At 36.1% G+C, this 19034-nt stretch overlaps 1 protein-coding gene across 2 annotated transcripts in view; it reads left to right on the plus strand.

Moving 5' to 3' along the window:
* The window catches only part of HMGA2 (high mobility group AT-hook 2), a 135452-nt gene that overhangs the window by 106212 nt on the left and 10206 nt on the right, over nucleotides 1–19034 (plus strand). For both annotated transcript variants that reach the window (XM_011373755.2, XM_023520614.1), the window contains one exon: nucleotides 14241–14273. In XM_011373755.2, the coding sequence (XP_011372057.1) occupies nucleotides 14241–14273 (33 nt within the window). The remainder of the gene's footprint in view (nucleotides 1–14240; nucleotides 14274–19034) is intronic.

The following is a 19034-nucleotide window of genomic DNA, read 5'->3' on the forward strand; positions in this document are numbered from 1 at the left end:
ATTGAACCATGCAAATTATAAACAATGAGGAACATTGCCATTGCTGCTGCTGCTGCTGCTGCTGCTGTTACTACTATTATTATAGCCCCTACTATTACAAACCACTACTACCATTACTACTCTACTGCTATTACTACTAGTATTGTTACTACTACTGCTATTATTGCTGCTATTACTTTTACTGCTGCTGCTATTATTACTACTATTACCACTACTACATTATTACTACTATTACTATTATTACTACCATTACTACTACACCACCACTGCCACATTCCCTAGTGCCGTTAAGTAATGTGTATTAAGTTCTTATAGCCAGTAATTGCATCATGGATTTTAGGGACATTAATCGTTTTTAATTACCCCAGTAACCCCATGAAGTATCCACATTATACAAATTAGGAAATTGAGGTTTAAATTGCTACCAAGTCAGTTTAAATAGTTTGTGCATAATTGGTAGAGACCTGATTGCAGAGGCCTTTCTGGCTCCAAAGCCCTGTTCCTCACCATTATCTCAAGACTTCTCTTCCTTGTGGGTGAAGAGAATGAAACTCTGCAGGTATTAAGTAAGATGTCACCTGCAAACCCTTACAAAGTAAATTGAGAATTTCCTCAGGGCCAGAAAGTTGCCTCCGTAAGTACTCTAAAGCAGTTTCTATATCCTGCAAACAGAAACTACAATCAAAGATAGCACCTTACAAACATCCTTTCTTTATTAAAAAAAAAATTTGTTTTAATTAAAAAAACTACTTCCACCAACAGTCCCTCCTAAGATCAGATACCTACATGCATCTGGCTATAAGCCCAGACATACCAAAACATGTATTATCTAGAGCCAAGACTTGAATCCCACTGCATCTACAGACAGGCATCTCATTTTAATAGACTACTCATTCATAGAGTAGGGACACTCCCCTGTTGAAGTGACAGGGAATCAGAAGAGCAACATAAAACAAAGAAAACGGTTATTACCTAGCAGCTGAAGGCCCCAAACATAGCCTCAGGTTCTGCTGTTCTTCAGTTTAGCCAAGCAGAACTCTGATTGATTCCCGTTAGAAGTCAGCAGACATTTAGTTGGCTTCCAGAATGTGGGCAGAAGCTCATGTAAGTTATTTACTACCTATCCCTGGAATTCCTTTTGGACATGACCAATAAGTTACAGCTGGTTTTTAGGCAGCATGGCACACTCATCACCTAGCTGTTAGGAACATGTATACCCTTCTGACTGTAATGAAGTGAATTCGAGTCTAGATGCACCAGAGGAAAATTCCAAACAGACCAGGAAAGCAATAACCACCGACACCATCTCCATAATAACTGTAAAACTGAAACATGTACATTCTACAAAGAGACCTGTTCTTCTACCCCCTCTGAAACAGCTTGACAAAAACAAAAGCTATACGAACTGGCACAGGACAAACAATGCATAGAAAAGTCTTGTGCAGCTGATTTCAGAGTCAAGAGAGCACTTCTTACCAGCTCTCAAAGACAGACCAGCACAGACAATAATAAAACGCTCAGAGTCAAAGTGGTTGGTTTTCTATATTTGTTCCCCATTCTCCTTTGTTTACAGAAGGTGGCCCTTTCCCTAACCAGGGGCAAATCTGATTTGTCAGTCCCATTCTCCCCACAGGGCAGGTCTGGCCAGTTGAGAGCAGGGCACTCTGCTTGGGACCATAGGAAGAGCCACCAGGAATGGCCATACCCAATTTGTGACTCTGAAGGAAATAGGCTGAGAATAAATCTACAGTGACAGAGCAGAGAGATAGAAACAATCTGAAGTCCTGAGGATTTAACAAACTGAATTTAACCTGCCAAATTAACCGATTCTAGGGGTGTGTCATCTCCAGGCTTTTTGTTACATTAGATAAATAATATCTTTATTACGTCAGTTTGAATTGGGGTCCTCTGTTGTACCCAAAAGCATACCAAAGGAATTGTCTTTGCTGGGATACTTGAGATTCACCAGAATTTATTATCTATATTTTTATAAATTGGTTGAATTTTCATACCTATCCCATATATCCTGATCTATAGGAAATATAGAGAAATAAAATCATGTGTAATATGTCTTCTGACGTTTTAAAAATATACCCATTTTTCCTCTCCTCACTTTTGAATCTCCGAAAAAGTAGCTCTCTCATGTCAACTACAGCTTTGTTGGAGAGGAAAATTGTGATTGCATAAGCATTGTCTTCCCCATGATGATGTTTTTCAAGAGTACCATCCATAGGACCAGTTGCTTACTTTTAAAGCAGATTACTTGGGTCCCTCCCAAGTCTAGGAATGAAGCCAGGGATCTGCATTTGCAGCCAGCATCCTTTTATGAAATCTGTGAAAGGGTGTCACTACCACCTGAAGAGAGATAAGGACTTCTTCCAGACAATCACAGGGTTTAGAAATCAGTAGAAACCTTTTTTGAATATTTACTCCATGCAGAAGACAGGAAATATGTTAGTGGCTGAGTCAGGTGGGGTGTGGGGGGCAGTTTTCCCCTGTTTGTGAAGAATCTCCTTGGGAATTTTCCGTTGGTGGTGTGATCTGCACAGGGTTTGCGAGCACAGCTTCTCTGAGGTTGGAGCAGGAAGTTGTCGGCATCGATAGGTTTGACTAGTAATTGTGCCTTAATGTAAATATATATAAATATTACACATATATATGCAGGCTTTAAATGACTCCATCTGTATGGCACTGTATATTTATATATATCATGGGTAAAAAATAAGTGTAGTGGGTGGCACATTCCAGAGAAATGAACACATCACAAAAGCACCAGCCAGTGAGTGCAGAGACCATACAGCACAAGGGATTAAAGGCAAGAGATATATGGATTTCTTGAGTAGAAAGCCACAGGGAATGAGAAAGGGAAATAAATGGCTGATGATGTAGATGAGGAGTCTGTATGGGAAGCAGATATCTCTATTCTCCCTCACATTTTGTTCACAAACAATTATATATAACCCATAAGAGTATAAACATCATCGATACAGAAACTGTCGACATATTTCCTGTGTCATAGATGCCACAGAATTTGTAGCTAACATTTTTAATACAATCATATTTTAGAACAGGTAATAAACGAGAGAGAAAAAAACAAAAATAACTTATTAGCATTTATCACAGAAATTTTTTTGGTGAGATATTTGAGATTCATCAGCCTTCACAGTCTTGCTTGATTTTTTTTTTTTTTTTTTGCATAGACTTTTCAAAGGGAATAAAAGAAATAAAGAGATGAAGGCAAATATATAAGATGAAAATAAGAATAGCAGGATGAGATCTTTACTTATAGAAATTTAATGAGAAACAAGATGCAGTATATATTTCTAGGACATCTTAAGTTTTTTTGACGAGAAAACTTTTTTCAGAGTAAATCTGTTATGAAAATAGTTTACTAATACTGATTTGACCTTTAAAAGTATTAAAAACAGTCTTTTGAACTAAGACCTTTAAAATTGCTACATTAAAATGCAGTTTTTTTAATTTGGTAATTTTTCTTCTTAGTGAAATTATAATCCTAGAAAGCTAGATTTTTATTATTTTTTTAAAGATGCTATTTTTATGGCTACGCGAAGATGGCTACATATAGCACTGACTTTTTCATAGGCAGATTAACAGAGAAGAAGCAATTGCTGGAACGGTGTGGTGTAGTGGAAAGGGCAAAAGACATAGAGCTGTACAACTTGGGTTGAAGTTGTAGCTTCAGTATATACTGGCCTTGGAATCTTTTGCAAGTTATTTGCTATCCTGAGGATTCCACTTCCTCATGCGTAAATCTGAACGGCAACACTTCCTTCAAATGACTGTAGTGTGGTAAATCAGACGATACACGTTAAATCACTTTGTAAACTACATATTGCTGTATTATTATCATATAGTCGATATGCAGTAGTCTCCCATTATCCACCATTTCACTCATTGCAGTTGAACCACAGTTCAAAATATTAAAAGGAAAATTCTAGAAATAAAGAATTCATACGTTTTAAACTGCATGCTATTCCGAGTAGCGTGACGAAATCTCACACTGTCCCACTCCATCCTGAATCATCCTTTTGCCCAGCGCTTCTACTCTGTATATGCTCTCCACCCGTTAGTCACTTCATAGCCAGTCATCTCAGTTATCAGATTGGTTTTCAGAGAACGAAAGACCACATTTACAAATTTTTATTACAATATCTGATTATAATTGTTTTATTTTATTAGTAGTTATTATTATTAATCTCTCACTGTGTCTAATTTATAAGTTAAACTTTAATAGGTATGTATGTATGTATAGGAAAAATCATAGTATGTGTAGGGTTCGGCATCATCTGCGGTTTCAGGCATCCACTGGGGAGTCTTGGAACACACATTCTGCATATAAGTGGGGACGACTATGAATATAAAATGAAAAGTCATACCATCTTATCCTAAATTGTAATTAAAATGTTTGAGTCAAAAGATGTGATAACAAAGCAGAGTTTAGAGAGACATTTCAGGAATAGTCTAAACAAAGAAAAATAGCTTTTAAGGTGACTGCTACCGATCTCAGAATCCTCAAGTTTTAGAGCAGTTGAGCTAACTTAGGTAGTTCAGGGGTTGCCTGAAGCTCCACCTGAGTTTGAAATAGAGATTTTGGAGACAAGCCGAATGAAATGCTTGGTTCTCTGAAGAAGGAATGGAGACATTTTAATTTATAGATTCTGCAGAAAGGGACATTAATCCCAAGAAAATCTGGAGCGATGGTCCAAGAAGAAAGTATTCTCTGGAAACGCCAGGGTGCTGGGTGCACTCTGGAAGTGTGAGAATGTGGGAGAAAGAGAACTCAGTTCTACAACTATTTAAAAAGTTAAAGGATATAAGCTAATGTTCGGGAATAGTTAACATTTCTCGGATTGAATATTAAGCTTCCTCCAAGGAAAACAACTCAACTGCTAAAGTCAGCCCTAAACTAGTGCCAAGAAAATACTGCTAAATTAGGGTTCTAGGAGAGATATGACTCAGTTGAGTATCATAGAGCTCTCAACCCATAAACTATCCCTTTGTAGTTCTTTGGAACATAAGAGATTACAAATAAATTTACTGACTCTTTCCTTAAGGAAAGGAAATGCCTAAAATCATGATTCAGCTTTTTAAATTCAGTTTCCATGTATAATTATTAAAGCTATTGGGAAATACTGGATCACCAAATCATTTTGAAAAGCCATTTTTAAATGCTTTTGTTTGTTTAGACCCAAACAAATGCTCTTAGAACTAAAGAAATTTCCTAAGTATTGATTCTAGATTTCTTTTGTCAAAATAAAAGTAATTAAAACTATTTTAAAAATCACATTATTTCTATTATAAGCAAATGAGCAAGCACGCAAGAAAAGATATATATAATATACATATTATATATATGTATAATGTGAAAAATTGTGTGCGTGTATATATATATAAATATAATATATAATTTTATATATATATAATTTAATATATATAATTTATATATATAATTTAATATAATTTTATATATATATAAAAAAATATATATATATAGTTTAAGTCCAAATCCAATTTAATATAACAACTACCTGAATAATTGGTCTAATGTTAAGAAGATGTATGTCTTAAATGGACTTTCAGGTATGCCACCAACAAATTGAGAGTATTAATTATCGCTCATTTCCAATAGTATACAATTTCATTTTCATTGTCTCATAGATGTCTACTTTCATGTCTTACTGAACATTATTGCTCTTTCTAGCTGGCTAAAGTTGACCTTAGCTAAAGTTTGAACTTAGTCCACGACATCTATGTGTGTTTGATTTGTTGAAATACAGCAGCATAATGTTTCAAATATTTGTTCATTTTACCTTGGTTCTATTAACCACGTATGTGTACATATGCAAAGTGAACTAACTTTGTGAATGACTACATACAGAGAAAAAGAAATATGTAAAGAGAATAAATAAATAAATAAATAAATAAATAACTTGAGCCTTTAAAGAATATTTAGTGTTTCTGTTTAGAAATTAATAGGATAAGGAAATAGGACCAAAATATTCACTTTTTTCTATGAAGTAACCTTAATCTTACAATTTTCATTTAACTTCTTTGCCTAGGGGTAAAATTTTCTCCCCAAATCTTGGGAATTATAAAAATTGAGATGAAAAAGTCAACCCATGAGACCGTGTATTTCTTTACCCCCACCCGTGTGTGACTGTTCACTTCAGAATGCTTTATATCCCCAAAGTGCAGCCATCTTCCATAAAACAAAAATGCCTGTTAAGTGCTCAGGCATTTGAGTGCTCAGGCATAACTCGGGAGCACACCAAAGTATAATTTTAAAACTAGCCATGCTTTTGACAACACTACCCCTAAGCTGCATCTTTCTCTTGTTTTGTTTTCTGATATTTCAGAGCTTAATTATAATCTTTAACTATCCAAAGTGAAAACAAATTTTTTCCTACCTCTACTTTTTTGTGATAGGGAAGAAGTGATACTTTTCTTCTACATCAGTTCTTCGGATTTCTTCTTGTATTTGCTTTTCAACTTTGTTGAACTCGTCTCTGCTTTCTCATTTTCCCTATTTAAAGGAAAATAGTCATCTCTCCTTTCCTGTAATTATTCTTCTCTATAGTTCATGATCATACCTCTCTACCCTTAAGATTACCTTGAACATAAGAGATTATGGTCTATTGAATGGAAAAACTTAACCTAAAATTACACATTGTACTCTCATATCTCCTTGTTTGCCTCCTCCATTGGACTCTAGGCTCCCTGAGACCAGGAAACATTTCTTATTCATTTTGTACATCCAGTATCTGTCTGACATATCATTTATCTAATGTCAATCAGAATTCGATGAGCCAGTGAATAACTTCAGGTTATAGAAAGTTGGCTTTTGAAACGAATCTGTACACTGAGATTTTAAAAAGAGTTCCTTGTTGATCTTTCCCCTCCATTCTGAAGATGTCTGAAAGGCACCAGAGGGAAGGCAAAAACTCCAAAGTATTGACTCCTAAATCTGGTCTCAGAACTGCTGTGGCCTGTTGCCATGCACATGCAGGCTGATGTTAGTAACACTAGCTAGAGCGAACTGTGACTCTCCCCATCCTTGAACAGGTAGCATGAGGCCAGCCACAGTGAGTGCGCTTTGTTATAATAACCCAATAAATACTTCTGAAATGATGCTTGCTTTTGTATTTTGCATTAAAGTCTAAGAGTAAAGCCAAGTAGAGTAGAAAATAAAGAACACCTCACCTTCCCCCGCAATATCAAGCAGAAATTCCAGGGATTTTGCCAACCTCCCCATCATAGATTTATCACTTTTGGGGAGACTTTGTACAGAGAACTACAAAATCTCCTTTGCATTATAAGGGCTAGATTTTACTGTCAAGTAATAGCCATCCTGGCCTACATGTATACACACATTGCACAATCATCTCTAAGGATACACAAGAGGCACAAGAAATAGAAATTATGATCCAATGTAGGCTTTTTCTGAGCAGGAGGAAAATTGCCACTAGTGGGTGATTTCTCTTTACCAAGGCCTCCCACCACTAGAGGGCAGGGGCATTCTCAGTTTGGGAAGCTATTAAACAGGAAGACTTCCAGCCCAGTTAGAGTGATGTATGCAGTAGGGGTGGGATTTGTATAGCTATAACTAAGTCTCACCCTCACATTGTCGCACCAACACTTGATCTGAAATGAATGCTTCAAACTTCACGTACACTTTCCTGCCTAATTACCCAAAACATTCCTTAGGTGCATCAAATAATTTTTTGACCACTTGCTGTTGGATAATATCCTGAACTCAACTCCCCTTTATCGATGTCAATAACTGAGAGTTGACTATTTTACATTGAATTAAAGCTCAGAGTTTTTATTCTAAATCTTCCCTGAATAGCCACTTAGAATTGTTATATGCAGATTACTAGTCTCCACCCTGTTCCAATGAAGAGGCAGAGTTTAGAAGAACTGGGAATGGGTATAAGAAGTTAGCTAGATGGTCACAAAAACAGTCATGGTGTTCTGGAAGAAAAGCTTCGGAATAAATGAAAAAACTGGAACATCATACCCGATGTAGGCAAATCCCTCCTTTCACCACAGTCTGGCAGCCTTTGGCAAAATAAGTATAAGGGAAAGGACCCAGGGTGGAGACTAGGGAACAGGGAAATTGGGTGCAGAACCTAGGCACACAGAAAGTCCAGAAATATGTTGATTAACACAATCTAAATCACAAAAACTATATGGCTGAATTAGCAATAATCATCACTTTACCTTGACTCTTTTAGGTCACACCTATTAGGTTGAACTGTATGAAATTATTGCTATTTGACTGATTTTGGCTGACAAAAAGTCAAATTCATATGGTTCAACCTAACAGTATAAGTCACACTGAGTGAATGCTGAAGAGGCTGTGCCTCCACCCAGCCTGCTGATACAGATCTGATGGAAGATTTGCACCCAGAGAGCAGAGACTTTTCACTGGTGTTCTACTGAGGCTCCTCAGGGGCATCTTGGGAGGGCAGGGAATGGGCTGGAGTGGAGGCCATGTGAATGAGGCATCGGCACTCCAGTCAGAAGTACCATTTTGTCTGCTTTCTATTGTAGGATTCCACATAAGATCTGACCTGTGAAAGAAGAGGGAGAGGTTCTTAGGCTTAAAACAAAACAAAACAAAACAAAACAAAAACACCTGTAGAGCATGAAGTTCATTTATTAAAGGGACCCAAATATAAATCTTGACATCCTGGCCTATTGAAGCCTTAAAACTATAAATCCAGAACACCATGAGCAAGTGTGTAGATTACATCATTTCATGAAAGGCCGGAAAGAGTTTTCATTCTTCATGATGGTAATTTCCCTCCACTTGAGTTAATGTCATATTCAAAGAAAACATATTCAGAACAGCGCTGTGAAACTTCAGAGAGTGAAAAGCATATTTCTCAGCACATAAATGAAAGTGAATTTTGGTGAATGGAACATACAAAGATAGAGATCATCTTTTGAGCCTTTAAACTGCTTGGAACAAAGGGTCAAAAAGGATATTGTTCAAACCACAAGTCAAAAAGAACTGTCAGTATGTATGCCACACGACATGAAGCCGTTGCTGGCTTCATGCTTGACGGTCGTGTTTGGAGTGTTTACACACAGAGTCTGGACAATTACTTGTCTTGAATCTGAACTGTGTCTACTCACTCAATTTATTTGATATTTTTTACTATAAATAACTAACTAATCAATTTGGTCCAGAGAGCAGTTGAGGTAATTGAGCAATAGGTTGATTTATTTATTGATATTTTCTCCAAACGGTGGAGATACATTCATCAGTCAGTTCAGGCAGAAGATGAAGCTGTCTGCACTTGTGTGGGTATATACGCGTGTAATAATATTTCAGTGCACTGACTTAGGCATAAAGGATTCCTTTGGAGTTTAAAACCAAGTATCTTTTTAGCAAATATTTTTAGTATGATACCATATTTAATTTTAAATAACTGAGCTTATCTTGTGAGATGTTATTTAGCTGGCTAACAAATTTTGAACTAAGAAATGAGAGTTACATTTTAGGGGCCTTTCATGTGACAGAATAAATGAGGATTTTAAAATTCTTCTTTAGTAAACAGCTAGGGGATCTGTCTTACCCTATAGTGATATGAGAATGAAAAACTACATGAAAAAAGATTGCACTAGGAAACAGAAGTACCTCTTGATTGAACAATAGTCTTATGATTTGAAAACAAAGTGAGCAAAACCGCTTACTATTGGCTGGCAAAAAACAAAAGATGTAATTTGATTAAACTACTGCTTACATAAAACGGAAAGACCTATCTGCACAGAAATCTAAGTGAAGGGCTATTTTCTTTCAGAGGTCAACTTAAGACCCTCTGCATAATGATCATTCTTACTTTACTATACATTGTACCTTGTTTTTAAAAAAATTAAATTGGTAAGCCCAGTTCAAGCCTGTTTTCATTTAATGCTGAGGTTGTAGTAAAACGAACTACTTGCGTCTAGGTCCTTTGTTGTGAAGGATTTTCTTTCAATGCCTACTAGAGGAATGGCTTAGCTGTCTAAGTATCAGCTTTAAAATATCTGGACTCCCAGCCAGGAACCATAGGTTGAATTCTCAGGAGGGATGGGTAACCCCTTAATTATTCTGAAATAGATGGGGTGGCAGACCACTTCCTACACAAGTGTCTTTCCACAAAATCTTAAAAGCCAATATTCTGTGGACATTAAAAATTCAATAATATTTTTCCTTTTATTTGGAGAAATACTAGTTTGGTCTATGATCTCGGAAACCCAAGAATATGTTCTTTCCTTTCCATATCCTTGCATTTTCTCAGCATGCTGTATCCTAGGCTCTTTATGGACAATAATATTTATTTGCTTAAAGATTAACCTTTGAATTTGGCTGAGCTAATATAAGGATTAACCTGCAGAGAACGACACGTCGACATCCCTGAGAGGGCCCTTTTTAATCTGCTTTTGATTGACAGGGTCTTTTAGTTCTCCTCAGAGTTTTATTTTAACATTATATTCATCCAAAGCATTTCTTCGAAGTCCTTTGTTGTCGATTATGTTGTTCTGTTCTGGGACGAAGCTCTCTTTTCACCCATTGTTTTCTGGAAGTTTAAATGCAACAGCAGAATGAGAGATTTTCATGACAAGCTTTTGAAAGGTGAAGCAATCTCTTAACATAAGGAACTCGAAATCTCAGTGCACTGAGAGGTTTGCATGGCAAGTCGACAAAGTGCCCAAACTGTATAAGCTCACCACGTGCACAGACTTATTAAAGATGAAATCTTCAAAATTGTCTAAATAAGCAACTTAGAGGGCTTTGCTCTCTGTTCAATAGAATAGTCGTTATGAAATCTACACCTTTTAAAGGGATGTCCTCAGATTCTCCATAGTTGATAAGGAAGGAATAATCTCTAAAGGAGTCCAGAGGAGCAGCTGGTCCTTGTGGGCCTACCTTTTGTCCCTTGGGACTCACTTTTCATCGCCGACTCAGGAGAATCATAGGTTCACCCTGTTGAGCGAGCCAGGGCCTTCCCTGGCTGTGGTGGTAGTGAGGAATCGGAGGGATTCCAATAAAAAAGGAGAATCTAGTGATGGAAATCAACGCCACGAAGCTTCTCCTCCTGGGTTGGATCAAATTTGACTGGTTGTTTGTTTATTTGTTTGTTTGTTTGTTTGTTTTTTAAGTTTGAGAACCTGGTTTCTGAGATCATTATTCAGGGGATTAAGAAAATTAGAAGACAGGTTTAGAAAATGACCTCGGGGAAGTTATTTAAATTTCCCGTGCCTTAGTTTTCCCGTGAGCAAATGCAATTATTAAGGCCTGCGTCCTTCTAGTCACAAAGGAATGAATGTTATGACTGGAAATGATTTTAAGGTTTTATATGGGAAATGCATGTGCAAAATAATACTCATTTATTAAAGTGCAAGAAAATATACTGCTAACCACACTAAAGATAAATATGCACAGTTGATATTATTCGGTTCTTTTTATAAAAATATAACGATCAACCATGTTTTTGATGATAAGAACTCTAAGGGGCAATCGGTTTCTAGGTATCGACATTCGGTTATAAGCCAGGAGATGCTTCAAGGAAGATAAGAGACTTGCAGTTTGGCATCTCAAAAATTTCCAAACCGCAGCTTGTTTCCTTTCCCTTTTTATGAATGGCAGTAGTATTATGCTTCCGTCTGCATTTTCTACCAGAGCCATTCATAAAAATAAAAACAAAACAAAATAACAACAACAAAAAACTTTCCCGGCACAGTCTGGAGCCATTGGGTGCCAGAGGCTGGGAAAACATCCTGGCAGCCATAACCCCAACCAGCATTGAAAGTATTCAAGGGTCTGTTTGTTTGGTGGTCTGAAAAGTATGAAGTGCTGTGTGGAAGGGAGGGCAGCTGGTAGAAGTTCTGTGACACGGACTAGGCAGGGAGCCAGGGCTGGCAGAGTTTCAGACATTGTCTTTCCCCTCATTGAAGTGTCAGGACCTAATTCATGGAAAATTGGGTGAGCTGGCAGCCCTTTCAGAGGATTTCATTGAGCCCTGCAGTGTGCAGGAGTCACATGAATGCAGGATCCTCAGCCAAAAAAGGAGAGAGACTTCTGAGCAGGAGGAACCAGTCAGCCTGCAAGAATGTGTGCAGATTTGAAACGGTTTGGGAGTAAACATGTGTACAGGTGTAATCGGCAGGAAAAAAGAGAAGGAAGAAAAGTGGCCTGTTCTTACAAATGACTCTTTTGAAATGAACACAACGCTTCTTAGCGCTTTTGGATCCTAAATTGTCTTTGGTTCAGTTCCACCTGGAGAACACGTCATCTCAAAACCTGGGCTTTACTGATGTCATCTCCACTGTGATTTAAAGTCAAAGGGAAGAACTTTTTTTCAGTGAGCAGCAGTATTTTGCCCTTTCTAAATTTTTATTTTATTCATCTAAAAAAAAAGCTCTGATGATTTTTATATGCTTAATACAGCAGCAGTAAAACATCACACCATCACAGAAATTCTGAAGATGAAGAAAAATGAATGGGACCTCCTCTACCCCTCCATGATACAGTGAATTTATTCTAACTTCTGTTATTTGGGAGAATTTTGGCAATTTTATTTTTTTATTTTTTATTTAAACCATGAAAGTATGTCACTGTCCACATCAAAGTGGCTTAGTTGTATTCGCAAATCTCAATGATGTGTAAATAGAATAAGTAAGACTTATTATATCCAGACATGAGACTAAGTACTGGAAGTAATCCATCAAAAAGCTTGGGCTTCAGATCCACCTTTTACAATACAAAGAATAACTTAAATATTTTTCTAATACTCTAATTCTTGGGAAATTAATTTAAGCTGGGTAGAAAATTTCCTTCAGATGTTTCACTCACATGTGGAGAGTTTTGCCCTGCATACACAATTAAATAAATATAGTAATAGATAGATATGAACAACAATTAAATAGATAGAGATAAAGATAAATAGTATTGGTAGAGATAGTATCTGCAAATGATACTACCAAGAAAGTGAACAAATTCACCCACATACTGAAAGAAAATATTTGCAAATCACATTCTGATAAGGGACTTGTATCCAGAACATATAAAGGACTCTCACAATTCAATAATGAAAAGACAAATTTTAAAATGGGCAAAAGGTTTGAATAGATATTTTTTTAAAGAAGATATACAAATGGTCAATAAGCACATTAGGGAAATTCAAATCAGAACCACAGTGACGTTCAACTTTACACCCAGTAGGATGTCTGTAATTTAAAAGGTAGACAATAACCAGTTTGGGCATGTATATGGAGAAGTTGGAACCCTTATATATTGCTGGTGGGATGTAAAGGGCGCAGCTGCTTTGGAAAGCTGGCTGGAAGCTCCTTAAAAAGTTTAACATAGTTACCTATGTGACTCAGAAATTCTACTCCTAACTACATATCTAAGAGAATCGAAAACATTCTCTCTCTCTCTGTTCATAGCAGCATTATTCATGATAGCCAAAAGGTGGAAACAACCCGCATGCTCGTCAACTGATGGATGAATAAACAAAATGTAGTATATCCATACAATGGAATATTATTTGGCAATAAAAAGGAATGAACCACTGATACATGCTGACACACGGATGATCTGAGAAAACATTGTGCTAAGTGAAAGACTCCAGACCACAAAAGACCACATACTATATAAGTGCATTTACAGGAAGTGTCCAGAAAAGGCAAATTTATAGAGACAGAAAGTAGATTAGTGGTTAGTCTGGAATGGGAGGCTAGTAGGGACACAGAAAGGAATGGGGAGTGGCCACGAATGGGTACAAGATTTCTTTTAGAGGAGGTGAAAATGTTCTAAAATTAGATTGTGATGATGATTGTACAAGCCTCTGAATACACTAAAAAAATTTTTAATTATACACCTCAATGAATGAATTTTATGGTGTGTGAATTATATCTCAATGAAGCTCTTTAAAAAATATTAATTAGGCCCTTTCCCTCCTCAGTCAAATAGCAAGTTAACTTTGACTTAACTGGTATGCATGCCAGACTTTAATTGGGAGTGTTTTAATTGAGATAACCTGCATTTTATTTCCTTAACATATAGAGATCATGAATAAATACCCTCTAACCTTAGATAAACTATTTGAACCTTGAAATTTTCATCTGTATTTGCAGACAGGTGTCTAGATTTAAAACATGTACACTTAATTTTTTTATTATGTATCTTTCCTTTTAAACTATAACAGTTATTTTTTTTCTCTCCTTAGCCACAACAAGTTGTTCAGAAGAAGCCTGCTCAGGTAAGAAATGGTCATTATGATTTTTTTCCTATCAATTCATATAAAAAGTAATGTGAAAATATGTCCCCAAATTAAACCTTAATTAGTATTTTTCTAGTTTTGATTACATCAACATTGCAGGATTCTTGACAATTTGTCGTAAAAAAAAAGTCAGAAGTACATAGCCTGAGATTATCATTAAAAACCCTAAAAGGCCAAGGCCTTCGCTTAAATGCGCAAAGCAAATATAAAAATTCTTTAAATAAAATGTTTATTTCAATGCCTTGTATATAAAACATACATTTAATGTTATTATGTGTTTCACCAGTTTTTAAACATAAAGTTCTGTCCTTTCCACCTAACTATACTTTATTGACTTGATATGGGACTTATTAGCTGCACAACATTTCATGATTCATGACTGGAAACATATCTGTGTATTGAATTATTCCACAACATTTGATGATCCCAAAACACTCCCAGAGAAGGCTGGGAAACGAGGAAATTAAGTTATACTGTTTTTGCAGATTGATGAACTCTCAGGTCTTGCTTCAATGGCTGAGTCAGTCTCCGAAGTCTCTGGGCACATCAATATTAGGAACTAGCTTTACTTTTCTTGTCCCACATGACTGGAATTCCTTGTCCTAACTGTAATCTAAATGTGGAAACATAAGAATTATATTTACTAAGGAAGTATATCTTAAAAGAAAAGAAAACTGAAGGATAAATTAATATGACTGCCAAGTATGTGAGCTGTTATTAAAGTGTGAGAGTGTCCTGCTGCTCTCCCCTTCTGGGTTTAAATAAAAGGTCAGGAGATCTGGGCGTATCATACAGAACCTGCTGAAGTAAGTTATTAAGCAGTGTCATGGGTTACCAAGTTCTTTGTGGATCTCCTTCATATAATTTAAAATATCCATGGTCTCTTTTCCCTAGAGGTCTCTAAAAATGTACCTTGCTCCTTGTTCTCTTGGGACAATGCTACCTTGTGTGGGAAAGACCACCCACACAATCTTATATGTTTACTATTTTTCCAAACGCTGCTTCTAAGAGAATTGAAGCTTCTAACCACGAGTAAGCATACAGGAAAAGTGTATTCAAATAATTACACATGTGCTTTAAGTAGAATGAAAGCAGAGTTACCATGAAAAAAATCATTCTTGTGATTGCTCCCATACTTGAAAGCTGAAAGTGGTAGGAGGCACTAAAAATAGATACCCAGTATTCTAGTGTAAGCATTATTAAATAAATGAAGTAGAAGCAAAAACTTGACATTTTAAGTAGGACGTCCCATATATATATTTAGCATCTCACTCTTCATCAGTAAGAAAATCAAAAGAAAGTGAATTTATAATTTTGTGCATTTGAGTCCAAGGATACTGCAGTGTTCACTGTTGCATCATAGGCCGTGAATGGTAGATTAATAACAGCCTTATATGGTCTGTTAACAACATCCATTCAGTCTCGATTCTTGGTATTGTAGGGAAGATGAGGCAAATGAAAACACAGTCACTGTATCTGAGAAATGTGTAATTTAGTTCAGACGTGCTTATCCTTGGCTGCATATCAGAATCACCTAACAATTACACACACACAACACACACACAACACACACACACAGACACACACACACAGTAGTTCCCCCTTATCCAAGGGGTATATGCTCTATGACTCCCAGGGGATGCCTGAAACTGTAGATAGTACTGAACCCTATATATAAACTATGTTTTCTCCTATACATGCATAACTATGATAAAGTTTAATTTATAAATTAGGCACAGTAAGAGATTAACAGTAACTAATAACGAAATACAACAATTATAACTATATCGTAATAAAAGTTATGTGGTCTCTCTCAATCTCTGGCAACCAGTCTGATAACTGAGATGGCTACTAAGTGACTAATGGGCAGGTAGCATCTATAGCATGGGTATTCTAGACAAAAGGATGGTTCACATCTTGGGTGAGACAGAATGGGATGGCACAAGATTTCATCACACTACTCAGAACAACACCCAATTTGAAACTTAGAAATTGTTTATTTCTGAAATTTTCCACTTAATATTTCAGGACCAAGGTTGACTGCAGGTAACTGAAACCACAGAAAGTAAAACTATGAATAAGTGGGAACTACTCTATATGGGTGTGTGTATGTATTTGTGTTTGTATCACCATTTATATTTATATGGTCATTATGTATCACCATGTATATGCCATATATATTTATATATCACTATACATAATATATATCACTGTATATAATAAATACATTCACATATATACCCACCCAGTAGTTTGTGTTGCAGCCAGCCCTTGTGAGCCAGTTCTGAGTATCTCTTCCATATTCTGCATTCAGCGATGTCAAATAGGTAGCTTGAAATCCCCTATGTTGGGAGTATTTATACCATAGAAATTGACAAGTACTACAATTTTTTTCCCTGGAGAGCAAGTCGTTAAACATTTACCTACACAGCAATGGCCCCACCTTTCAGTGATTCTGATTATTTGGTCAGGACACTCAAGCATCAGTATCTTTTATGAACTCCCCAAATGATTCTAACGTGCAGCCAGGGATGAAGATACTCAGTGAACGGTCATGAGAAGAGGTTTAAACATTTGAAGCAAATGACCACAGAATGTCAATGTTTATGAAACACATAGGGGATGCAGATGAATGAGTGGGATGCCATCGGGGGATTATTAAGGGGATGAGAGTCCTGGAAGAGTTTTGATTTTGTTGTTATTATTATTTAGTTGCAAAAGGGAAAATAGAGACATAAATTAGGGAAAAGAAAGGAAGACATTATGAATGGCATGTTCAAAAGCAGAGAGGCAAAAACAAATAAATCATACGTGGATATTATCAATGTGGCTGAAACTGACTGCAAATTGAGCAGTAGTACACAAGAAATGATGTAAGTGAAGTCATAAATTCTTTTCCTAGGGAATCAGGAATATCTAAGAAGCCACAGATGAATTGAGTTTGTCTTCACTGATCAATTGGGCTATCTTACAGACCCTGCTCCAGATTTGCCTTTGAAAGGAGAATTCGGACTCAGAAATAGAAAAAAAGAACATGAGCTCATTGGGATTCCTAATCTATGCTGTCTAAGGACACAGTGATGAATTATATAAACACAGGGACTACATAGAAGTTCATGGAGGATAATGTAAATTTTATACTACATTCAAAAGAATCTCTTCCCTTTTCATCTGTTTCTTTCAAAATACCCTCCCAGATGGCTTTTCCATGTGGCAGTCTGGATTAACTCAGGCTCATATTCTTTCTTCATCAACCGTACTTTGAGGGGTTACGTTTAGGTCTTGTTTTTAGGTGGTGAAGATTCCAGCACAATTAAGTATTTTGCATCTAAAGAAAAGGGCTCAGCGGTGTGTAAGGAGACCTAGGTTTTGCTTTCTAGCCCTATCACTGAGCGAATTAATCTCTCTGTGCCCTATTTATCCACCTATGAGATGAGATAATAACGACACTTCTTCCCTTACTCCCAAGAACATTTTAAGCGATTCATAATTACATAAATTCCAGGGAATATTATTTTGTTTTGATATATTTTTGGATGCTAGGTTTTTTATTTCTGGAGGTGTATGTTCTAGAAAATTCTAGAATTCTAATTATATTAAAGTACTATCCTTTTTACCTCAAGAATGTTTATTGTTTGTTTTTTAAAATAAAATGTTTTTTAATGAAAGAGGAAATTTTTTAGTAATTACTACAATCTTTGGATTAAAGTAGTCAAAATTATTTTCCCTGTATATATTTCATATATATCTATAATTACAGTGGCTCTATTGCAAAGTCTCCTGAATCCATCAAATTCTGAAACCTCAGGCTTTCCAGAATGCCACGTCTTGGAACTGGGATACAAAGTGACAAAATTCACCTGAGGAGACAATTCAGGATTATGATTAATCTCAAAATTTAGATAGTCATTTGTGTTTGTGTATATAAGTACATGTGTCTAGGGAAGAATAAAAATTTAAGGGGAACCCTGCTACAGGGGTTTGTGTTTGGAAAATTCACCCAGTGCCATCAGCTGCAAACCTCAAGTATGTCTCATAATCTTAATGGGAAAGTTATAGTCTCTTATAAATCTAAAAGGAAAAATCTGCAATATTCACATTAACTTTTTTTAAAATTCCAAAACCAGTGAAAACAAAAGTTACTAGAAACTCTACTATATTTTCATTTAAAGTGATAAAGTAAGCACTATATAAAAATTAGCTAATTTCTGAGGGTTTTTTTTTTTTTTTTTTTTTTTTGACAGTTTGAAGCAGTTTAATTTTCAGCCATATGGATTACATTCTTTACTTTAGTAGGAAATAGTGGCAGATTTTGTTGTCATTGTTATTTTAATAAAAGAAACACCTTAAAATTGTCAGGTTATTATTATGATAGAGGGAACTTTGTTTCTCAGGGTTTTATCTTGATAAAAATAAATCTCAGTCCATTTCAGACTTCTAACGAGGTTTTGCTGTTTTATCAGATATCTTATTGTTTCTTGATTTTCCCCTTTTAAAGCTTTAAACTGAGATTATAAGTGAGTTCTTATATATAATTCAGACTTTTTCTTCCTCACTGGAGCCCTACCCAAAGGGTAAAAACAGGTTTTAAAAATCCCAACAGTTCTTCCTTTCAACCCAATTTCCTCATTGTTGTACAGCCCTGGCAAGCTACACTGCCCTTGCAATTAAGACAGGTATAAACCTGCTCCTTTTCTATTTCCCAGTGAGAGAACTGGAATGTTTTCAGTTTCTAAAAGA

Source organism: Pteropus vampyrus, unplaced genomic scaffold (assembly GCF_000151845.1).
Source record: "Pteropus vampyrus isolate Shadow unplaced genomic scaffold, Pvam_2.0 Scaffold9, whole genome shotgun sequence".
Classification (NCBI taxonomy): Eukaryota; Metazoa; Chordata; class Mammalia; order Chiroptera; family Pteropodidae; genus Pteropus; species Pteropus vampyrus.